This window comes from Lingula anatina, chromosome 3 (genome assembly GCF_051362555.1).
Source record: "Lingula anatina isolate TDL-2025a chromosome 3, LinAna3.0, whole genome shotgun sequence".
Lineage (NCBI taxonomy): Eukaryota > Metazoa > Brachiopoda > Lingulata > Lingulida > Lingulidae > Lingula > Lingula anatina.
This window is the reverse complement of record NC_141769.1, coordinates 32,781,832-32,806,366: the sequence shown is the minus strand read 5'-3', so window position 1 is coordinate 32,806,366 and position 24,535 is coordinate 32,781,832. Positions and strand designations below refer to the sequence as shown.

Below are 24,535 nucleotides of genomic sequence, written 5' to 3'. Positions count from 1 at the left end.
GAGTTAAACTGTAATTCAGTTTAAATAAGAGAAATTAACTGGGCATTACTACAAATGATTCACATATAGGCCTAAATATCAATGTAGGCCTACTGACTATCTTAAACTTAATAATTACAATAGGCCCTAAATATAATTTGTTTTTCATAATTAATTATGTGCTCAACATTTGTTGTAAAAGTCATATAATTATATCCTTTTGTAATAAGCATGTATGTCATAATATATAATAGGCCCAATATTAATTATGTAGCCTTCTTATCGTAAATATAATGTTTGTTGAAATAAGATGAGAAAATTATGAGCTGATGTCGGTAATGTTAGCCAGTTTGTGTAAAAATTTTTATATGGTAGGAGTAGGCCTACATGTGTGTAGCCATGTATATGCGTATGTATAGATACACCACACATGTCGGTTAGTCTTGGCTCTTAGCAATGCGGTTTCTTTATTTCTTTTCACAATTTTTGACGAACCATAACTAACTATATTCATTTTTTTCTTCACATTTAATAGGCCTATTATTATAAACATAAAGACGAAAGCTTAGAATATCAACATTTTAAGCTCATATAATAGGCCTGTATCATTTCCCTTGTATTTCTTAATCTACGTACAAGATGTAAGCTCGATTAAATTAAATGATATCTCACGGTGTAACTGAGATATTTTTGGCAGTCTTCCAAATTATCTTTGTTGATCCATTCTTCATTTTTGACCGTCTTCTGACCTAAAAAATTAGATACCCGTCAATGTAAACTCGAAAATCTGACCGTCTTCCGGAAGACCCTGAAGACATCCTAAATCCGCCCCTGTAGCTATAGATAAGAAGGCCATGAAATTGTTGACACTGTTGTAAATTATATATGCAAATGCAGGTGCAATTTTTGCATTTTTTTTCAGACGTAAAACTTAATAGGAATACGTACTGCCTCCAACGCGTTTTTCTCATTTACAACAGGCTCCAATCAATCAAAGATTTAACTTTTTAGCATAATATAATAATATTTTGATTCGGAATACATTTACGGTTTTATTGCTGCGTATCCTAGACAACAGCAAAGGTGACGTATTTTAACGTTTTAATTTCTAAATCAAAAGGCAATAATGTAGCTTATGATCATGAGTTTCTCCGTCACTGAAATGCTCATTTTGTGTTTATTTATGTCATTATTTCATTATGACTGCAGCTGCGAACTCCTCATTTGCCCAATTATACCATCCACGTATTGTTGGACAGTGAAGCAACGGAGCGTTACTCTGGCGTGGTAAAAACTTGGTGCAACGGGCGTAAGCAGAGAGAGTTAACCTGGCGCACGGACGCCAGGCGTATTACAACAGTCGTATCCGAGTAAATTTACGTCCTGTTGGTGAAACCGGGCCCTGGTCATTTTAAGCTGGAAGAACATGAGAGTGGAGCCGTGAGTGCGAAGTTGAAGCGGATTTCTGACGGCATGGTTTAATTTTTTTTCTTTCGACACTTTGAGCTGAGGACGCTTGTAGAAATACGGGGTATATGATATTAAAACTTGTCACGAAACTTGAAGGTGCAAAATTGTGCTTATTTTCAGTCAGCTTGTTTTCTAATAACTTGCTGCATCGACCAAGAGCGCGACAAAGAACGTCATGGTTAAAATAAAAAAAAAATAAATAAATAAAAAAACGCGAATTTGTAAATCGTTGCCATGTGCAATTTTTGCATGTATGCCATCTGATATGCCCATATCTACATATTGGCGCAATCACAGTAGCACAACTACAGCCCACTGACTTTGATATTTACCCTTACACAAAGCGATGCGGGACAAGAACTTCACAATATTCCGGGTCTATTCATGTATCATCGCCTCAGCAAAAGAGCACTTATTCTTAGACGCACTTCATAGGCGTGTATGACTGTGTTGAATGTGCTGGCACTATTATCACTTCTAATAGACATTGTTTGTAGTTAAAGTTACTGCATCTAATCCGAGCTGTAATCCTAAGAAAAAAAACTTCAAACTGCCCATTTTGCACGGCATCTATTGCTAGGTTCGGCACCTGTTTATTTGAACGATGTTGAACCCTAGGTTACTGGTGCTTCTTTCTTCTATTTTCATCTGACTAAAATTAAGAAATTCCGTGAAAAATAGCATTTTATTATATTTCATTAACAGTAGAACTGGCATTAAGTCTAGCCTTGACACAGGGTTAGCCGGCTACAGATAGCAAAAGAATCCAGAAGTAAACTAGGATCCGTAGCCAGCAATCTCAAAAAAAAAAAAAAAGGTGGGGGGGCTTTTATGAAAAAATGTACCTTTTACCATGAAAACCTTCTTGTACCTAGATCAAGTTTTGCCGAGAGTGCACTTTTTCTGCCACCTCCCCCCCCCCCCCCCAACACACACACACACACGTGTATAAGGCAACATAACGGTGACATAACTTGGTTGCCTGTACATAATATAACCCCAGGTGCCGCTATGCCCTGTGTCATATTTACAGAGCGAAATGTTCGGTAGATATTGAACAAACCTATGCTCTCTTCTCGGCACACCTGTATTGACACAGACAGATATCGGTGTGCTTTCATGATATACAAACTACTCTTACCATATGATAACGGCTGCACTCTAGATGCTATAGCTAGCAGTTTGAAACCTGAGAAAAAATGTAGAACTCTTTTCAAAATGGCTCACGGATGCTACGTAAATGTTACGTTCATCGTGAATATTGCATAAAATTCCACCCACAATTGAAGTGGTATGTTGGTTTTTGTTTTTTATTAAAGTGTTTAATATTTAACAAACAGTACGTGTGCTGTGCCATATCGTCGTAGACTTGGTTCCCACACGTAGACTGATCTAACAGGATCGGTCCACCTCCACGGGATTTCTTGCTAAATTGCTTTCAGCTTAAGCGGCTTAAATGTCTGGCACGCCTTCTAAAGCTGCTAAACGATAATTATCCCCTATCAGCTTCAGTGTGTGTGCCAGACATCTAAGCCGCTTAAGTTGATTGCAATTTAGGGAGAGTCCTATAGTAGATAGATCGATCCAAAGTTAGTAGGCCTACTCTAGGGTCTGGGAATGGTCCCACAGCTCATGGCCCCTAAGTCGGCGGCAATTCCATTAGGTATTGACTCGAATGTCATGGACATTGCCATTGCTTGTCTTCACGACCATTTCCTCGACTTCATAGTTCTCCTCTTCCTCATTTTGTCCACAAAAACACCATGTCCTCTTCGGAAGAGTGTCTGCCAAGGCCTTGTTGTTTGTTTCATTTTGGAAACAATTCAAGATGGCGGAAATGATCACAAGTACTGCACTTATTACGTACGGGAAGAGTGGCCAATGCTTTTGCTGCAAAAATCAACATAATGATTGGTCTTATTCTTTGGCTTTTTGAAACTTTGGTATACCCCCTCTATATGGCAACATATTTACAGGTCATTTTCGTTATAAAAAAAACTCAGACCATCAAATTATCGGTACATGGCATTGAAGAAAAAGAAATTATCGGTACATGGCATTGAAGAAAAAGATTAACTCTTTACAACCCACAAATGACGTATCAACTCCCTGTAAAGTAAAGTATGCATGGTCCATCGGTTCTGTTACTCTGTATAAAAATCAATAATCGAATAAAACGATTAACGTGAAAGATTTGGGCATCAGGTACATACTGGAAGGACTTAACGTTGACTGGTCTTACCAGGTAAGCTGTTTGTGGTGCTAATATTCCGCCAATTCGAGCCGCCATTGAGTTCATACCCATCCCTATGTCGCTGGAGACGGAAGCATCAGTTTAAGAATTATAAACATTAAATCATGAATAAAATGATATGAATCTTTGTCAATAGGTGTAACAAAGTTAATATCAGTAATTTTATGAACAGGTCAATGAGTTTCGGACATAATTGTAAAGCCCTTCCATTTAGACAACATTCGTGTATTTTTCAATCTTGTCATTGCTCTTTAACGCGTTTGCTGGGTATAGTGGTAAGTCCGGAAACCATAATGTTCAATGTCGATTTGGTGTTGAACGCTACTTAGTTCTGTTCCTTTGGGGGCAAATGTGCTTGCAACCGCATGCAATTCAATACAATCTCCGATCTGCCAAAGCTTAGATATATTGAAAGGATCGCCAGAACCATACAACAAAATGCCGTAGCTAACAGAATGCAACTCTTGGCACTTACGTAAGCTGTTTGTTTTGAAAAACCTGGTATATTTTGTGGAAAGACATACTCACCGTATGCAAGTTGGATAACTCTCTCCTGTCCACAGGAACATGGCTCCCCAGGATATGCCAACCAAATTATTGGCTATGGTCATTACAATGCTCGTAAGCAGCCACTGTTCATCGTTTAAGTCTGGAAGAAAAATATTAATTAGCACCACTATGGTGGGAAAAAGGTGGATAGAAATCCATGCAAACGCACCTGCAGGTACTTGTTTACACACAAATAGTCCACGCGCACACATACTCAAATTCACCATTATGTCGTCAACAAATAAATAAATAAAAAGCCTATCTGTAGAGTATTTACTTACTGGCGATGTAGAGCACTATCACTGGAATCAGAAACAAAAATCCACAAACTTGGTAAGATATGGCAGCTTTCTTCCTACCGATGCTGAGAAAAAAAGAGTTACTTGATAGTCATGATAATTAATTGTAGCGGAAATATAGCTTTTATCGATAATAAGACAATTGACGTCGCTGGAAATGCACTCATTCCTAAAACTTTTAACCACTGCTAGTTCATTTTGATTCTAAGCTATTCCTGAGTGGCTAAGGAAATAAGAATTAAAGATCTATGCATAATTTTAGATCAGTTCTGAAAGAGCGTAATGAACACAATCCCATTCACAATGGTTTATTTACGATATCAGTTGACTATAAGCGCCTAGATGAAACGAAACTTTGCAGGTATGATAAAAAAATTGCAGAGTTAAAAATGCACTTACATTCTTGGGAAATGGAAGAGACACAAAAACATAATAAAAAGAGTAAGCATGTTGATAATCGTGTTTGTGTATATATCTCCAACCATGTTCTTGATGTTAAAACGCATGCCATAGCTTATGACACTGACGCTGAACCTGTAAAGAAAAGAATAAACTGCTATGTTTCAAGGAAGTTCCAATACTTTGCACCAAGATTTGCTAGCCATAAGAGAAATTTGGTGGTGATGCCAAAAAAGTTAGGAATATATTTGAAAATTCTACCTTAGTAAGGCATGTCCATTGTCTATATTTCACCCACTTCACTTTTAAACAGAATGGTATAAATGTCTTGATTACCGTTATACAACCGATCACGGCAGAATTAACCAATGTATTGGGATGTGAATAAGAGAAAGGGACGTGAATAAGAGAAAGACCGCATTCAGAATGGATGATCCGAGTCCTTACTAATCTGAGTACTTACTGATCCGCCAACTAAATATGGCCGATCACAGTTCAAAAGCGATGTCGCTGATTCGACGGCGAGTGTGCAGGCTCGGAGACCATCAGGAATCAACGACATCGCTTTTGAACTGTCGTCGGCCATATTTAATCGGCGGATCAGTAAGTACTCGGATCATCCATTCTTAATGGGGCCAAAGAGATGAACTCACCAAACAAACATGAACTTAAATGTTTGTGACGTCAGCTGGGGAGTTCTAAACAGATCCCAGTAGTTGTACTTCTCGTGTTTGTGAACTGCCAAAGAGGACGATTGCTCCTGCAAAAGTGTGTCTGGTCATTTATTGTCAAGATAACAATATTGAAATAAATGTATTTTCTTCCATTAACTTGCTATCCGATAGTTGTATTTAGCACCCTTTTAAACCTATTACAGGGGCTGGCACTTTGATAATATATATATATATATATATAAGGGGGGAGGGGCTACCACCAATATGGCAGTTCCATACTATAAACGGGATTCATGTTCAAAATGACGAAGAGAGAGTTCACTCCGCCTTGACAGGGCACGTGTATTTTGCAGGTTACTCCTCAACACTGTGTGCGAATACTAAACGTGTATTGCAGATAACAATGGGACATCGTCAAAGTCTGTCCTTCCTAAGGAAGACAAAACAGAACTATTAGGTGACCATCTTGCAAATGTCAAATAATCAAACAAATTATTCCAAATAACATCTCACATAGTGGTATACGTCACCTATTTTGCTACTAAAAGACAAGTGTTTCACGTCTGTAGTACATATATATGTGTGTGTGCGTTAACCGAAATTGCTTTCCTCCTACCTCAAAACGTTTAACAAAGTCGTCAAAGTCTGGCATTGGACGTTTGTTTCTGGAAGCAATCAACTGCGTTATTTTTCGCAGCTCCTCGTACTTGTGCTGAGAAAGCAGCCATCTTGGACTCTCCGGTAAAAACCTGAAAAGCAGTTGGCAGTGTGTACAGTTCGTTATATTATATCACCGCGTGGTTCTTATTGCTAAATTAATTAATCAAAATGCATGAATCTCTATTTTCTGTTTCCATCACAGAATTCTAGGCATCGTATTCAAACCTCGTATCGACTCTGAATTGGACCAATTTTTCTGAAATAATAGTACCTCTAGAATAGTAAAGATTACGTGTACGATTTATGCTTTGTTTTTCGAAAGCCCTGTGGAATACGATGCGGTTACCTTACCGCTGTATTGTTTAGTTTGTTGGAAACCAGTTCATCTTAAATTAAAACACGAATTTCAAGTCACACCTGCACACCTTCAGATCGTGCTCATCAATCTTTAAACTTTTGAACTTTAAGGCTGTGTTCAGAACAGAAGTTATCGTACTAGCAGGATCGATCTAAGCGGGTATTCTCGGTAATGCCCAGTCAATGTAGTCAGCTTTATTGTCTGCCATGCTACCTCACAGAGCAACATGCACAACATCATAGACCATATCACAAAGTTTTCCCAAATTTACCCAAGTACTTCAAGCTACGAGTAAATAAAGCTGATTACACTGCCTGCGCCTTAGCAAGAATCCAAGCTGAAATATATACCGATCCTGCTAGCACAACAATTTCTATTCTGAACACGGCCAAAGTTCCAGGGACTATTCCCAGACCCTATCGCACTTATTGTGGATCGATCTATCTCCAAGGGTATTTTCGCTTTATTGCAATAAACTTAAGCGGCTAAGAGGATCAATCCTGTTAGATCGATCTATGCATGGGAACCCAGTCTTACATGTACTTGAACTCACCAGTAGGCTGCCATCCAGAACAGCCCCGGTAGTGAGGTACAGTACATTGTCTTCCGCCAGTCTCTAGTGGCATACGCTATCCCCGTCAATATACAGCCGCCCAGGGGCCACACTCCGAGTATCCCTGTTAAATGACGGTATCGCGGCCCGAGGAACTCTAAGCCCCAGATGTAACCAACAACAATTCCTCCTAGAAGAGAATAAAATTTTATCTTGGTTGAGCTGTGTTTCTTATTTTAATTAATTTATATACCACATCAAACAGGTGAGTACATACACATACATAAAACTACAGTGTATGTACAATCTAAAACTATATATTGAAAAGTGACACGATTAAAATTGCTACGCTTTAATAAGTGGTAAGAATCACTTATTCATTTTCTGTGGACTGCTCTACTTTAAATGACACGCAAGTGCAATAAATGGCGCATTTTCCCTTTTTTTGTACTTTCATGATTACACTAACATTAAGACATTTATAAAGATTGTGGACAGCACAGTATGCATAAAAGTAGCCTACCTCCTATTGCTACGCCGTTAAAGAAGCGCAGTACAGCAAATACGATCCAACTGGAAGTCAGCGACTGCACAAATCCAAGGACGCAGACAAGAAGCAAGGCAGTATAATACGTCTGGAAAAAGTGAAACAAAATTGAAACATTGGTGAAAAGCATGAACATCTGTTTCAATATGATCTTTAGTTATTATTAGACAATTAGATTACTCCAAGACATTTTTCTGGATACAAGCTGCAATGATACCTAACACACTTTATGCGCAAAACAATCCATCTTTAAGTAGTCCATAAAAAAACACGCACCTTCTTTCGTCCAAAAAGGTCAGATACTTGTCCAAATATCAAAGATCCAACAAGAACACCGGCCATTTGAACCGATGTGACCGTGTCACTCACGTAGTCCATGTCACACACCAACTGCCACTGTAATGTTTTTGATTTTTGTTATTCTATTTCTATATATAGATTCATTTTTTGTTTGACTATGCACTTATGAATATCGTTTCCAATGTTTTTTTTTTCAATATTCTATGACGTGGTACTACGTACAGAATATAGAAACAACAGTCTTTCAACTAGTGCTTCAACTTAAATACGCCAAAGTGTCAGGTATCGTACAACGGTATATTTACCATAATTTAATTTTCTAATTTTCTTTTTTTTTTTAGTTATCACAGGATCCTACCGTTTATATAAAATATATTTTCTATATCAATAATATCAATAATGTACCACGGTAATTAAATAATTTTTATCGTTGTTATTACTTATTTTGCATATTTGTACATATTATTTTTGATAATGATAGTTATTTCAAAACGTTCCGATGCTGAGACAAATTAATTAATATAATGAATCAATGTTATCGACCAGGTACCGTAATAACAAAGAGCAATTGTTCTAAATCAGCAATTTTTACAATATACATCTCCGTTACCTCAGTAACTATGGAGGTGTAGTCTGTATTGAAGACGTATCCAGGACATATCTTATTATCTACACCACAGCTGTTCTGAACAAACCCATCTCCCAGGACAGACTCTGTGCTGTTATCATTCACATAATATAATGTGGTAGCAGTGGTCATCAGCCAGGTAGAATAATTGGTCACTGACTGATTGTAGATGGCGCTGGGGTCGGGACAAGTCCAGCCGGGATTGGCTCCAACAAACATCAAGAGTAACATGTCCATACCAGTGTTCAGGCACCATCCTGTCTCTATGATCAGGACGATTGAAAGCTGGTACCATCCAATTTGTCCTAAATGTTTGAAAGAAAAGTCGCAACCAACAATAAGGAAGAATAATTACCCTAGCTTTACCGGGGCCATTGTGAAAGAATTTGTTTATGGTAATGTCAAAAATTTGCATTTTCTTCAAGCCTTGCAGTCTCAGACGTGAATTATTGCTCACAGAAATATGATATTCTCCAAATGTATTTTCATTAAAGACAAGTTAAAAGTCATAATTGTACAATGTAACTGTTATGCCATAATTCTGTGAAAAATATGTGCCTGTGGACAGTTTTGGGAACCCTCTCTCAACGACAAGACTGCTTTGCTAGCCAGATAAGCTAAGACAGATTACGTTACGAGTATTTCGCACCTAGAAACGACAAAGACAAAACAATTAACTCGGGGACAGAAATAATTGGCTCTTATTGGTATGTCGATTAGCACATATATACCCTGTAGGTCCAGCGAGAATTTTTGCACATAATGACGTCATCACGTTATGATTGACGTCATAACAGCTGGCCTCTGGTAAAGTGTAAAGAATGATAGTGATATAGTGGCTTAGGTCAAACGGAAAACTTTTATCATGCATGGGTTCAAGATTCAGGATATCAATAAGGCTGAGTTCATTGAACGGAATTCTTTCCCTCCATCTCCCCAGCGCAGCCCCACCCCTGTAAAATCTTCATTCATGCGTTATCAACAATGTATCAGAAGAATTTATCAGGAGCACCCGACCTCTCGCGACTGTGAATATTTTTCTTTTTTTTTTAAGAGAGGACAAAGCTAGTTACAGGAACCGTATAGGTTATCAGTTAAGCCGTTCAAAAACTATAGTGTATCATAAAATTCTACATACTGAACACTTGACAGTACTATGGAAAATTACCAGAATTAATTGAAATGGAAAATTGCTGGATTTAAAAAAACATCGAATTGGTGTTTTCATTATAATCACACTAGTAAATGACACCCCAGTTGGGACAAAACTTCTATAAATACAATACAGAAGATATATGACATGTTATTTAATGTATGCACTATTATCTATGAGGCCAATTATGTAAGATGCAAGAGAAAGCATTTTGTCAACATGCTGGATAACAGTCTGGCCCCATTTATAAATGTTCCCGTTTTCAGTATCGCTAACCAAAATTAAAAGTTATTTTAAACTTTTATTAATAGAATTAAAGCCTTCTTCTCTTCGCGTTTTGTTTTTAATAATCCGAAAAATACGTAGAAAATGTCAAACCCAGCTTAAGTACCCTTGCTTTCTACAGTGTCTATTTGTTACTTAAAAAGTCTTAGTAGACTTACCAACTTCAACCAATATGTCCTCATATTCTACCATTTGTCGCCCACTGTCATCAGACGTGTGTCTTAGGCTGTCTCCTGTCATTGTCAGGTGAGAAACGCTTCACCTGTCGAAGGTTTTAAAACGTATAAGCCTACACGCTTCGAAACTTTGGCTAATCTCTTGAACCTATTTTTACGCAGCATCAAAGGCACTGGAGCACAATTTGTATTCTTTCTTCTTTCTTCCAGAAGGCAAATGTGATTCCTTAAATTTGAATAATTAACTTTTTAAAAAATTATCAATGTAATTAAATCACTCCCTACTTGGAATAGCATATATTCAGCGGCACTTAAAAAGTGAAAGTTGTTGCAAATATTCACTCCGTCTATCGTCTCTAACTAGTTTATTCCAGTTTGTCCTACATCAGCTCATTTTAACATCCTAGAATGATAGACCCCATCCAACACCAGATACGTAGACATTGGTTTAAGACCGAGGGGATTGGCTTCAACGCGTTTGGCTTTAATTTATATGCAGATTATGTAAGCCCTAATCTTTTAACCTGCACGCCATGCTTTTCGAGTGTCGTAAGGTGGGGCTGTGCTCAAACTAGGGCTCAAAATCAAGTTTTTATAGATAAAATCAACAATAAGTCTTTAAAGAAAAAATCCCTGAGTCCCTTTTGTAGTACTTTAGTCAAGTGTCATAATATCATTAAAAGTATGTTTATATTTGTCTAGATGCCTGAGAAAATCAGGAAACCGAAAATGATGTTTTGTCCCAAAAATCCCAATATTACTTTACACGGTGAATTTGGAACTGTGTTTCAAGCTTAATTAGATGTTTTGAAGATACATTTTATGATTGCAACAGGAATAAAACGTAAGTAAAACTAAGACACTAAATTTAAGATAAATCTCCAACCTGCAGTCCTACCTTAAAACGGTTTAATTGAAATCACTGCTTGCTGGGTCCAACTGATAACCTTGGCCCGGGACAGGAGACCCGTTCACTGCGTTTGATCTATGACCCATCTGACTCACAGGATAAGCGTCCCGGCAAATCCTGAAAGGCCTTTTTCACCTCTACAGTAATCTTATCTTTATCGAAACGCTTTAAGAGACTGGCAATAAAATAGCCCGATCATTTTACGCGAGAGCCCCCCCCCCTTCGTCTTTAGATTTATTACACATGTACACTATATACCAAATGCATGTAAATTCAGGTTTGACCTATCGCTAGGGCTTAAATAAATAAATAAATAAATAAATAAATAAATAAATAAATAATTTTTAAATAGATGAATAATTCAAAAACAGGTCGATAGACGATAAATAGGTAAATAAATAAATAAATAAATAATCCAAAAGCAGGTCGATAGATGATAAATAAATAAATAAAACCCTGCCCTAGATACGCTATACACATTTGTTGAGCAAATTACGATTCAACGACCTGTTTTCGAATCCTAAATGCCTTTTTTACCTTAATATTGACATTGATTAGAATTAACAATAAATTCAAAGATAGGCTAATAGTTTTGTCAACTGCTTTGACTATTGTTATTATTTGATATACCCCTCTACCGGATACCGGATTAGGGATTTTCCCTGTAAATCGAATTTTCATTGCACTAGCATGTGGCTTGGACGGTGTTTTATATTTAGTCCAAATTTATTAAAATTCTAAATGATTCTCGTACGTATCGGAACATAAAATTTAGATAGCAAGTTCATCTGGTAATACATTGTCATCATGTACTTTTATCTGAGGTATTTTCGTCTGAGTTAGGACTGAAAGTAGCTTTGCAGGATATTTAGACATATAAAATACGACTTTGGAGCAGTTTTTAAAATATTGACGTTTCATGCAGGTGGCTTAAGTTTGACAGCCGCGGAGGGCAAGCGTCGCTTAGCTCATTATAAAATATGCATGCGCTTATATATTATTTGAATTTTTTGTCGGATAGATTATCAATCACAATATATGTGGTAGAAAACAAAACATTTTAGAAACATTATTAAACACATTAAAACACTATTTGCAAAGCGCATGCGGTAAGCACCCTTCATTTTCTTCAAACCGAGACTGATATCCGGTGCTGCAGCGGCGGAGAAGAACTGAGTTTGCTGCGTTTAAGTCCAGGCGTTCATGCAATTTCGCAGAACATGTAAGTCTTGTAAATCAGACACTTTTCATTGCATATCGGAGAGTCAGCAGACATTTACACTTTGCTGGGAAAATGTGAAGTATTTACAGGAAAAAAATTGTGCTGAACTTGGTGCGTTTGTGTCATGTGTCATAAAAACGAAACTCGAGTCATTTTGTTTACAGTGCAGCATTGATCTGCGGTCTTTTGTTGTTATGCTTGTGAATCTAATTATCTTACATGACCTTCTCATTTCAAAATTTCCAGTGTTGCAGATACATAAAAAGATGCTTTGAAAAATCAAACGTGTATTTACTACATAGCCCAAGCTTACCAGCATGGTCCGCTTAGCGTCTCTCATTACGCTAAATTGTCAGTATTTTACCACCAACAAGCAAGGCCAAAGCGGCACTGCATTATCTGTAATACGTTGTTTTCATCTCAGATTTTATTCTTTATTTTAAAACGTTTTCCTTCCAGACTGAATCTGAAATATGCTGAAAGTGTCAAGAATTGATATTAACCTGCCCACAGATCTGGTGCAGACATGTGCCGGCGTCAGAGAAAAACAACTTTGCAAGTTTATTGCTACAAATAGTTCTGGTAGGGATTTTACTGACAACTTTGTGATTGAAATAATACACCTTAAATAGATAAAAGCTGACGTTATAGTAAATGATGCATAATACAGTTGTTTAAGTAATATTATACAGTATGAAATGACCATCTATATTAGGCTCTTTTTTCTCACTTTCATTCTCTGTTTGTGTTATCAACACATAAGAAAAAAGTCCAAGAACAATATAAATAAATGAAAATTTTAATTTGTTTATATGAGGTAGAACATGCTGAAATGTATGACATTATCTTAAAGAAAACAATTATGTTCAAGCAGACACTGAATTTTAGAGCAGCAGAGGAAGAAACGAGAGTAAAATTGGGATTCATAAAAATATTGTATGTTTCAAGAAATAAAGTGATCTTTTATGCAAAGACATGCGGGTGCTGAATATTGATGTAAAGTTTGACGGTTTGTTTTTTTCAGGGGAATTTCAACACAGCATTGAGGTTCGTGGAAAGCGGAACAATATGATTTCACTGGAACTAACAAATTTAAAGATCAGCTTCAAAGATGGAAAGTTTGTCGCTGAAATAGAACAGGCTTTGAAAGTGTTTCATGGAGAAGAGGAAGTAGAGGGCGCCACAGTGGTGCGTGAAGAGACGTCCAACTCGCAGGGTGTCCAGTTACAAAATGAAGGCACATTGCCAGGGTGGTATGACGGCACCTCGCAAGAAAATAGTCCAAACCCATCGTCAATACAAGCTTCAGAACCTGAGAGTACATCAAACTCACTGAATCCTTTCCCAAAGAGACTGTTTCAAAATACAGCCAGGAAAAGATCTGTCACTGCTACTGTGACAACTTCATGTGCTTCAACGCAACAGGAATCTCTCTCTAAGAAATCCAAGACTGGGGCCCCTGATATTAGCAATCCAGTGTATGACTCCAGCACTGGCCCTGCTAATACTGACAAGAACTTGGCAGAACAAACTCTGGAGGCTGTCAGTGAAGGATTGGAGGACATTTTGGAGGTGAAAGTGGAACCAGACCCTGACTTGGATGTCAGATTAAAAAGCAGCTCAGAGGGTAACACCCCTGTATTGGTGAACAGTACTTTGCACCCCCCTCCCCCATCTTCACAGAGTGCACCCTCGCTGTCACCAAATCAGTGTCAGCGTAAGAGACGCCCAGTGCCCCAGAGACTGTCAGGACATTCTGTGACACACTCTGCAGGGAATCTCTCCATGGTGGGGACAGCACTGCAAGACACAGGACATCAACTGGATCCTGGAGAATTCCAGGTGAGGGGTGCACTTTCACTGCTATGATAATAGGTTGGCAAAGAAATTAATTCAGAATAATAAAAATAAATGAAGTAATTATCTTATATGAGTTTTCGGCATGGAACTGTATTGTCAAAATAGTCCCAGTACTTGAATTAAATATCAAAAAGAAAATATATATCTCATAAAATATGAAAATAACAAGAATGAATAAGATTACATAAAAACTAGCAATAGAGAAATGTTTACAAAAGTTGCATTGGCCCCAAACCTAAAAAGGTCCTTTCTAGCACTAAATGCATGTCATGATCACCCATCAATTTTTGATTTTAATTCATAAAATAAATGATCGATGAAAGCAACAACATAAAAATTTGAAATATTTCAACTATTGAATCGTTCATTTGCCTTTTCTTTATTACTGATATATGCATTTTAATTTTTGCTGAAAAATCCAGAATCCAGTTATGCCCATAACACTATTTATGTAGTGGAAAGGAAGCCAGTATTCTTACTTGTATAATCAATACAGAATTTTCTTGTCCCCCACCATTTTATCATGTTACCTGTCTACTACAGTGTTTTTTCTGCTATTGGCAATTCCTCTAACGTAGCATGAGAATTGTGCGGGATTTTCGTAGCAGTAGACAGACAGCATGACAGCGGTTGTCATTTCCCGCACATACAGCCCTTGTAATACAAGTACCAAAGAGGTAAGTTTGCATCTTGTTTTTGTCTAATTGCATTCTTTTTCATCATCTTATTCAAGTGTTAAATGAGTGAACACAAAATCTTCATTGGAAATAATATTCAAACATGACTGATTCATTGAACATTTTCTCCCATTTTGAAACTGACATTTGTCAGTTTTGGTGGGCTCAGGTATCCTTGGTGACATGCAAATAAAAAAGATACAAAATCTAAAAAAGTACATCAAGAACAATTTGGTTAGTTATTAGTCACTAACAGTGATTAATTTAATGATATTTTGGTCAAATTATTTCTAAATAAGGTCATACTGACCGCAAGTAGTTGCACATTAACTCTCACTTTCATTCATTTTAAAAATGAAAGAAAATAGAGTATTCATATTCCAGATGACATTGATTCTAAAATTAATGCATTTTGATGTAAACCACATTATTAAATTTAAACATGGAGTGTCAATTTCATTTTCTTTTATTTATTTATTTGATAAAATGCCTTAAATCATGTATATCACCATGTTATAAAACTTACGACCCAGTGTTATATTTTCAGGAACATTAATCAAATAATTTTTGAAACAGAAAAACAGAAGAAAAACGAGAGCAAGAAGATTTACATAGAATTCAGACAGGAAGAAATAATAAGGAACATTCAATTTGCCTTTTAAGTGTTAAAACACTTGAAAATGACAGTGGTGCACAGACTTCACAGTCTGTAGAAAAACAGTCAACGAAACGCTTATATTTATGTAAATATTAAAGCTGACATTGGGTGTCTCCCTTGTTTATGGTGGAGATGTATAATATGATTATGGATTAAATACTAATCAACTTTTTTGATTCTAAAGAAATACTTGCACAATACTGACAGCTGAATTAGATGATAAATTTGAGATTTTAGAGAAGCCATGTGCTTAAGGCTCAGATATATTTTTAAAGGCAATATTTTCACAAGTTTTTTTAATGTTTCCTGAAGATAAAAACTTAATCTGATGCTAGACTTATGAACTAATTTGCATAGAGGGGGATTTAGAATATTCCCTCTCAATATTTGTAGTTTTCATATATACTTTGTGTGGTTTTTGTGTCACCTTGGCAAACACGTTTAAGGTGGAAACCAATTCAAATGGTGGAATCTGTACCATTTTATTGGGACAAAGTGTTCTGGAGATGTGTAGAGAGAAAGAGAGGAATAACTTACATGTCAGATATTGAGGACCAAGAAGTTGGTTATGAATTCCTGACAGAGGACATAAGAAAGCTGGGAAATATGGTTGAAAATAATCTGTACACTGCCATGGCACAGCTCTGTTTATTGGAAGTAAGTGTTTTTATGCTATTTAGAATTAATAGAAAAAAAAATGAGAGGAAAATTTAATATATTAATCCCACCTTTTTTGTGATGAGCATTTTTTTTTTTTTTTTTTTTGTAGGAAAACTCATTTTATTTATTTTGCAACCATGGCAGTATAGTTAATAAATTCGGTGCAGATGAGTAGTATAATTGTTGTAGAATGTACCCTGTCTTGGTTTAAGGTTGCTGGTTAGAAGTCATTTTGTATGTGAAACTACTCTTTTTACAATGCATGTTCATATAAACATATATCGGAAAATAAATCTAATGATTAATGTGTGATGCCTTTAATTTTTTTTAATTATCCTAAACAAGGAGTAAACCCATTTTATTCCAAAATGTGAACTATGACTAACAGATTTTACAGATAAAGTTTAATACTTAGATGTTAAAGATTGCTAAAATTCAGATGAGTTTAATTATAAATTCAGTGAATTCAGTAATTTCACTTTCTGATGTATTCTCTGCTGGATGCAGGGGTTTAAGTTTTTGGATTGTATATTGGCATTTGGGTCAGGGTGAAGACTGACCACCTACATGTAACTGATCATTTTAAATAACAGCTCTTTTTATTTGTTACAGGTTCCTGCTGGGTCCCACAGGACAAAGTTACCAGACCAGTTTTCATGGAGTACATCACATCAGAAAGCAATATCAAAATCATGGCCTTGCCCAATATGTAAATCAACATTTGCAACAAAATATTCCCTGAACAATCACATGGATATTCACGAAGCAGGCAATGGAGAAAGGTACAGGTGTGACAAATGTGGAACTTCATATGCTTTGAAGAGATATCTTACTGAACATCTGAAACGGAAGCACCAACCACCTTCGTATAGGTGTCGCAAATGTGGGGAATTGTTTCGATGGAGGCGGTGCAAAATTGTTCATGAAACTTCCTGCAAACCTGTGGAATCTCAACCCCCCATGTTTTAACTGCAGCTGTGGAATGTATCTCCCTGGTTTCAAAGTTAAGAACTTAAAGTCATCAATTCATGACTGAACATCGGAAATGTACTTTTGACATTTTTATCTTCAAATTGTATATTTGATTTGTGGCATTTTATGAAGGACGCTATGGGACCATTACCAGACCCTATCGTACTAACTGTGGATTGATCTATCTCCAAGGGGATTTTCGCTAAATTGCAATCAACTTAAGCAGCTTAGATGTCTGTCACGCCGACTGAAGCAGCTAGGGGTAGTCAGTTATCATTTAGCAGCTTCAGTAGGAATGCTAGACATCTAAGCCACTTAGGCTAAAAGCAATTTAGTGAGAAACCCCTTGACGATGGATCAATCCTGTTAGATCATTTTAGGTATGGGAACCCAGTCTATCTGAGGTGAAGTCCTCACTGGAGACTTAATCTTAGTAACAGCATACAGACATGGACACAGGGATTGATGGTTGACAATTAATCAATGGCTACTACTTGATGAGAGTATTTGAACTGTATCACAAGGAACCTGCTGTAGAAGCATTTGGGATTTTTTTTTAGCCTGGGCTTTTCTGAAAGGTTGCACAACTCAGAAGTTCAAGCCATACCTAGACAAACACTTTTTCTTTCATATGGCAGCAATAATGATTGTTTTAATCAGTGACAAATCACTTGTACTGTAGAATAAGAAATGTTATAAACTTATATTCTGTGACATATTCCTTTGCCAGTTGAAAAAAACACTAAGTTTAAGTTAAGCAAGGTATACCTATTAAAGATTTATATATTCATTTAACAGTCTTGTACTAAATGAAAAAAGTCTCGTCCAATGTTTTTTAGAAGAATATAACATATTTGTTACTTTTATATACTCTTTTTGGATATTTGTTATGCATTTGATGACAAATGTGGAATATGGAATGAAAGTATGCTGTCTAATAATAAATAAATATTTATTGTTGTTTTGAAATAATGTAGTGTAATGCACCAACATTAAATTTAATGAGTAAAAGAAATTGTGTCTTGGAAGTAGAAGACAACTGGGCTGCCCATCACTTTTGAGGCAGACAAAATGAACATACTATGAAAGATGCACGACTGCTGCTTGCCTACTTCTTTGAAAAGATAGTCAAGAGACATTAATCTGAATTATATAGATACCAGCCCTTCATGGAGAATTCTTTTTAAAGTGCAATAATAAAATGACGCAACTTTCAGCAGGACAAATTATTGAAATGTCAATTTAAGGGTGCTTTCCCAGAGATTTAGATCGATCTAAAGATTTAGATTTAGATCGACCTAACTCCCTGGGGGTTCACGCTAAATTGCAGTCAGCCGAGCGGGCACCATAGTTAATTACCCCCTTACAGCTTTTAGTAGGCAGGACAGACACTTAAGCTGGCCAAGCTTACAGTAATCTAGTGAGACTCCCCACAGGGATAGATCGATCTAAAAATCTATGGAATGGGGTGTTAGTCTTCCTTGTTGAAAATATGAGTTCCGTGTGTTCGGTTGTAACTTGGATAAATAAAATAGATTCAGGTATTTGCCCAAGATTATAATTTGTTACAAATCGTGTAGTTTGTACATTTGTTTTTCATTTTCAAACAATGAGGGATGCTGCTACAGCACATGAGCAGGCTTCTGACACCTGGTCATTATATGTGTAATACTTGTTACAGGTACAAGCAGCGCCTTTCTTCTGCGACATCTGCGGTGAGGAATTTCCATCCAGCAGCCATCTCTTGCACCATGTCGCGCACCACGAGAATGTCTTCAACAAAGTCACGTGCCCAATCTGCAAGGTAGTCATCAACCACAGTACCAACCTACGGCAGCACCTCCAGACCCACACGGTGAAGAAAGACTTTTGGTGTTCCGAATGTGGAAGTATGTTTGGACAGAAGCGATATTTGCGGGAGCACAAGAGGTGCATGCACAAGCCGCATCCCTACAAGTGCCAGTTCTGTGAAAAAACTTTCCGATGGAGGAGTGCGAAGAATACCCATCTGAAGCTGTGTAGTAAGGCTTCCTGAATTTTTAGCCAGCTGCGGAGCAATATACTGTTACAGTTAAAACCCGTGATGAGACTTTTATGAATTTTGTTGGAATTCCAACATTTTCAGGGTCATTTAGGACATTCTAATGAATCGTGTACCCTGGACCCCCGGTCAATTTTCCTACCTTTTTCAGTGAGGACTGGTCTCATCCCTGTAAACCATCAAAACTATTCTTATAAAATTATATTTAACCTTATCAATGACCATCATTTTAAGGCAGAATAAGTTTGTATCGAAAAAAAAAACAAAAAAAAACAAGAAATATTTTATAGTTGTCAGTGAACAGAGAGTTAAGTGAAGCAAAAAATGTCTTGAATTTTTTTCATGGTCAGTTCAGAAATCTGCCAGTTGAATTTTGGGGATATTGGCTGATATGGCTGGTGGTACATACTCTGGCATTTCCTTAGCTTCTCAAACATTTTCATATTAACAGGGTCTACAAACATTGTCTTGTATGATGTGAATTTAAAATTATTGATAATTAATGTGACAGTAAATTGCTTTGATTTTCTCAATGCCACTGCCATCATAATAGATGAAAAGTAAGATCTTATTATTTGACGTCTTATTCAAGTATTTTATTGTGATGTAAGTTTGTTGTAAATTTCATTATATTTCTTGTATATGGAAAGGAGCGTGTCTGCCAGTCATTTTAAGGATAAGGATGCACATCATTAAAATATAGTATATGTTTTAATGCCATAAGAATACTCACAAAACTCATTTTCTCATTTCTGTAACCATTTTATTTGTGTACCTTAAGTAGAACACCTAGGTTAATAACTAAGTATATATACTAGCCTTTCCTTAACAACTTATTCTATTATTTTTAAAATACATATATTTTAAGAAGGTTAAATTTTGTATAAGGTATGTAACAAATTTATCTCATACACATTAAAAGAAGTATTAATTAAAAGAATTGAAAATTGTTTTAGGAAATTGGTCTCCATTTTCTACCAAATCTTTCTTTTAAATTTAATCCTTTCAAGACCTAGCTTTATAAAAATAAAAAGCAAAATTCTAAAAAAGATTAATATCTGATAAATTTCTGAAGATTACATATTGTCCCATTCTTAAATAAGACAAAAGATTCTTAAAGGTCTGGGATAAAGAAATGCCCAGAACAATCTGACTCCCTGGGTACTTATCAGATTGCTGAAGGACATATAAGCCTTCTGCTTGACATTTAAAGTTTGTTCACTGCCAGGCTGGCTTCTCTACACCTTGGCTGCAGACGGGGGATAAGTCACTAGTACTTACTCTATCAGGTTCTCTTATCTAGGAGACCCCCCCCTCCCCCCCCCCCCAAAAAAAAAAAAAAATTAAATAAATAAATAATAATAAAATAAAATAAAATAAATAATAATAATTTATGTTAAAAAAAGAAAAAGAAAGAAACAATCCTACAACATTAAAATACTGTTGTATGTTTGACCCAGTCCCAATGCCACTTCAACTGTGTAAAATCCTGTTACTGGCAGTACAGCTGATAGTAGTACACCTTCAAACATTCAGAAAGCTTTAATTTCTTAATGGTGCCATTTGGACCCTTGAGCTTATTCCAACACAAAAACATTTGAACACAATCCCATTTATGGACAATTTCTCCTGAACATTTCCTGCTAAATGGCATATCTGTAAATAGGCCGTTTGCCAAAGCTGGATTTTGGGGGTGTAGTGGACAATGTCGGATAATTACAAGTTTGTTTTTTTTCTGGGTGGTTTCTACAACCTCCATAATACATATCTGTTGGGTTACAAGAATGTAGTAAAGTGATATTATCCTATTAAAAACTGTAATTATGGACATCAATCACAGTACTTATTCAACTTAAATTCATGCCTTTGTATCATAAAGAAATTCTCCTGTTTTGAAGGAAAAAAATATATCTGATAAAATAAAACTATTTAAAATTTAGCACCAGTAAATACTACATGCACATAATGGAATATAAAAAGTGAATATAGTATATCAATTCAACACCAGTTATTAAACACTTCTGTCTTTGTATGCTGTGAAATGGCACATTAAATGAAATAAAATACATGTTCTCTGCACCAGTAGATATATGCCAGGGTAATAATCTTGGATATAAGGCAAAAACAAATTCCTTGTTACAGTATGATCAAACTTCTCAACATTCCAATCTTAAAATACTGGAAGTTTAACCACCAGTTTTGACTCTTGTCTACTCAGAATTAGTTTGTGGCCCCAAATTCTCATTTTGATCAAACTTTATTATCATATCATGATATGCCTCTTAGCCAGCTGCTATGGATCTAGAGATCAAAAGCTCTTTTGTCACAAACTTTAAAAAAATCATAATAAAAATGAAACATTTCGACAAGCTGTCAGCTATCTTCATCAGTGTCAGAATGTGTCACTAGTTGAGAGAACTTGGAGCTGCTTCCCTCCCCCATTTTATGTGAAAAATAAGGTTTGTTCTAAGTTTTTGACAAGAGTTTGTGATCTCTACTATCACCAAACCATGTCTGTTCTAGTACTAATTGTAAACTATCTGGTAATGACTACAAATAGCTCTGGAATTCAGCTTAATTCTTTAGCTGTTTAGCCTGCCTTCGTTTAACAAGAAAAAAAGCACCACTTTGTGAATACTGCCTTCTGTTAAAGTGTCATGGTTCTCCCTCTTCCTGTAAAGCTTTCACGGCCAAATCAACTGCTTTATCCAGCTTACTGGACTCTTTCAATACCCTCTGCAGCTCTTCAATTGGCATTTCTAAAAGCATCCCTGAATTGTGCAAAAAAGATTTTAGCAATCCCATATCAATATTATTACTGCAACAGTAATTTACTTAAAATGAAATTCTGTTAATGTCCAAACTGATGCAAGTGTGTACTTTACTACAAACAAAATAGACAGCAACCATACAGAAAAGCTATTCAATCTTTCAAAAAAAAAAAGACCTAAGTCTAATATGATGCCCTGAACAATTAATAACCTTTGCAATTATTAAATAAACCAATACAAAGATACAAAATGGGTTAGGAAGTCTGAAAGTGAAGAGGTGCACCCCTAACACACTATAATATCTAAGAGTTGTTGTACCTGTCAATTTGGCAGCCTTCTCTGGGTGCCTGGACACCACTAGTTCAAAAAGTTCTTCTCCAAGCTCTTCTCTAGTTTTAGTTGCAGAATTCATCTCACCATTGCAATGCCTGAGATATTCAGATTTTGCTTTGTCTACTGCTATGGTCAGCTCTTGGCTGGATTCTATAAGTTTTTCAAGTGTGTGGACATCCAGTTCTAGCAGCATACCTACAAAATATTTTTTATCTAAAATACAGTGGAGATAACAATTTATTCAAATTTATCATAATGTCCTTGTACAATGACTGATATCACATAAATATCATAAATACCATGTCAAACTAATCTATGAATATTGATAAGCAATTGCTTTTCTCAAGATTAATTTAAAATAGTTTTTATTTATATACCTTTCCCTATTAAAACACTTAAATGCTGGGGTGGATCCAGGATTATTTGAAGGGGGGTTTGCGGATGCTAACTGATTCCCCCCCTCCCCCTTGGTGTTGGGTTCTGGGACTGCTAAATTAAGGGCCCCAAAAATTTTGGCATTTTAGAGGACGAATGGTATGATTTAGTTTGGTTTAGAATTATGATTCATCTAGTTGAAATTCTAATTTCAAAAGGGGGCCATTGGGGGAATTTTTTTTTATCAGAATTCGAAGGGGGGAAGGGGGTCAGGACCTGACATCCCCCCTAAATCCCCCACTGAAATGTGTCTGCATGGTCATAATTCATTGACAATTATTTACCCACTTCTGCCATGTACCTGTGATTTGTGCACTAAGCTCTGGCTCAATTTCTGCAACTTTCTCAAACAAAACTTCCCCAACCGCATCTCTGTCTTGATCACTCTCCTTGGGACATGGTTCTTGTTCACCATGGCATGAGGAATCCGACCTGTAACTATTTGTGTACACAATGCTAGAGTGTGTGATACCAGGAAATAAACACAGATGCCACAAATTCTCACTGCTTAAATCTTATCTGCAGTTCTTCTATATGCCACGGAGTTATTGCTTGAACATATACTGTACAGTACTACTATGCACATCTACATGTAAACATTAGCATACATTAATTCATAAATTGTCTTCTCATTGATAGTTCTGATATATGCTATTTATAAAATCAAAAGGTGATGCTAGCACATGTTGTTTTAATGGAATAAGTTGACAAATAAGTGAAAACCTGATGGGATGAAGTTTCTCATTTCTTTCAGTTAAATTTAAGAAAGAGCAGAATAAACTCAGCCATGCATCTAGCAGATACACTTAATATACCAAGAGAACATTCAATATGGCTGCATTCTCTCAGAGTTGAACAAGCAATAAATTTACTCACTCTTCAATGGTATTTAGAGCAGTTACAATCCTATCTTGGAGAACAGCATCATCATTCAACATCAGCAACAATCCCTCCCTACCACTCTCGACCAACATTCCCGTCACCTTCTCTGCATACGCTGGGCACAGGAGGCATACTTTGGCATACAGGTGTTCCGCTAATACCTCCTCAGTTTTAGGAAGTTCAGACATTACCATTTCCCTGAAAATTAATATTTTTGATAAAAATTATTTTGACATTACTGACAATTTCAACAAAATGCACACAATTTTTCTGTAAACATACATGTAAGTACATTTTGCTCACCAAACAAAAACTTGTACTATTATAGCTTAGCAAAGCCCTCTTACTTACTAAGCAGCACGGAAATTCATACATAAGTTATGTGGCTTCAGCATATATTACATCAGAGACATATACTAGATGTAAACTGGGTAAACAGGAGTGAAAAAATTAAAATGTGGTTTTTTAAAACTTGCTTCAAAAACTCATACAAATTTTAAAGTTGTTATTGACCAGAACCGCCAGGCGATTAAATACGAGAATGCATAATTGAGTGCGTTGTTTTCTTGTTTGTTTATCCACATGCACCTTAATAATACCATAGAAGTAGAGAAAACTTCTATGATAATACCTTATGTTTACCTGCAAGGGTCCACGTCCTTAATAGCCGCTAGAGGGCAGTGCCAGCTTCCTTCTCGTTCAAGATAGACCACATTACAGGTGCAAAAAATAGTTCACAGATTTTTTCATACATTAAGATCTCACTGATTCACAATACTCATATATATCATTTTAAAGATAATTGTAATTTAACATCTTCATTTTATAAA

At 36.2% G+C, this 24,535-nt stretch overlaps 3 protein-coding genes across 5 annotated transcripts; 1 reads left to right on the top strand and 2 right to left on the bottom strand.

The window, feature by feature from the left end:
- Positions 1-2,115: 2,115 nt before the first annotated feature.
- Positions 2,116-10,688, bottom strand: LOC106168278 (organic cation transporter protein-like). Its single transcript, XM_087009655.1, has 12 exons — positions 10,267-10,688; positions 8,653-8,975; positions 8,019-8,138; positions 7,719-7,830; positions 7,196-7,385; positions 6,241-6,373; positions 5,604-5,710; positions 4,951-5,085; positions 4,534-4,616; positions 4,232-4,352; positions 3,692-3,764; positions 2,116-3,339 (listed from the first exon to the last, which is right to left on the bottom strand). Exons 1-12 carry the CDS (start codon positions 10,346-10,348, stop codon positions 3,109-3,111), a joined length of 1,710 nt encoding a protein of 569 aa, XP_086865781.1. The 5' UTR covers positions 10,349-10,688; the 3' UTR covers positions 2,116-3,108.
- Positions 10,689-12,255: 1,567 nt separating this feature from the next.
- On the top strand, positions 12,256-20,234 carry LOC106168291 (uncharacterized). 2 transcript variants are annotated; one of them, XM_013547303.2, is made up of 5 exons: positions 12,256-12,416; positions 12,876-12,998; positions 13,441-14,258; positions 16,884-17,053; positions 18,925-19,227. In XM_013547303.2, exons 2-5 carry the CDS (start codon positions 12,890-12,892, stop codon positions 19,049-19,051), a joined length of 1,224 nt encoding a protein of 407 aa, XP_013402757.2. In that variant the 5' UTR covers positions 12,256-12,416; positions 12,876-12,889; the 3' UTR covers positions 19,052-19,227. The 2 variants fall into 2 exon arrangements, with proteins under 2 accessions (XP_013402757.2, XP_013402758.2); XM_013547304.3 differs by lacking the exon at positions 16,884-17,053 and having other exon boundaries at positions 18,925-20,234.
- LOC106168265 (uncharacterized) lies at positions 20,026-24,492 on the bottom strand. Of its 2 annotated transcripts, none has more exons than XM_013547274.2 (5): positions 24,348-24,492; positions 23,700-23,903; positions 23,125-23,261; positions 22,374-22,583; positions 20,026-22,055 (listed from the first exon to the last, which is right to left on the bottom strand). In XM_013547274.2, exons 2-5 carry the CDS (start codon positions 23,897-23,899, stop codon positions 21,940-21,942), a joined length of 663 nt encoding a protein of 220 aa, XP_013402728.2. In that variant the 5' UTR covers positions 23,900-23,903; positions 24,348-24,492; the 3' UTR covers positions 20,026-21,939. The 2 variants fall into 2 exon arrangements, with proteins under 2 accessions (XP_013402728.2, XP_086865584.1); XM_087009458.1 differs by having other exon boundaries at positions 24,337-24,393.
- Between the last annotated feature and the right edge of the window lie 43 nt (positions 24,493-24,535).

Bases quoted from the DNA above. Each gene is read 5' to 3' on its own strand.
- LOC106168278 (XM_087009655.1), bottom strand. From the start codon at position 10,348: ATGACAGGAGACAGCCTAAGACACACGTCTGATGACAGTGGGCGACAA. The intron at 5,086-5,603 runs GTGAGTTCATCT...TTTTCTTTACAG, and splicing joins TTTAAGTTCATGTTTGTTTG to GTTCAGCGTCAGTGTCATAA. The intron at 4,353-4,533 runs GTAAGTAAATAC...TTTTTCTTCCAG, and splicing joins GATAGTGCTCTACATCGCCA to ACTTAAACGATGAACAGTGG.
- LOC106168265 (XM_013547274.2), bottom strand. From the start codon at position 23,899: ATGGTAATGTCTGAACTTCCTAAAACTGAGGAGGTATTAGCGGAACAC. The intron at 23,262-23,699 runs GTGAGTAAATTT...GTACACAAATAG, and splicing joins GCTCTAAATACCATTGAAGA to TTACAGGTCGGATTCCTCAT. The intron at 22,584-23,124 runs GTACATGGCAGA...AATATTTTGTAG, and splicing joins GCTTAGTGCACAAATCACAG to GTATGCTGCTAGAACTGGAT.
- LOC106168291 (XM_013547304.3), top strand. From the start codon at position 12,890: ATGCTGAAAGTGTCAAGAATTGATATTAACCTGCCCACAGATCTGGTG. The intron at 12,999-13,440 runs GTAGGGATTTTA...TGTTTTTTTCAG, and splicing joins TATTGCTACAAATAGTTCTG to GGGAATTTCAACACAGCATT. The intron at 14,259-18,924 runs GTGAGGGGTGCA...TACTTGTTACAG, and splicing joins TGGATCCTGGAGAATTCCAG to GTACAAGCAGCGCCTTTCTT.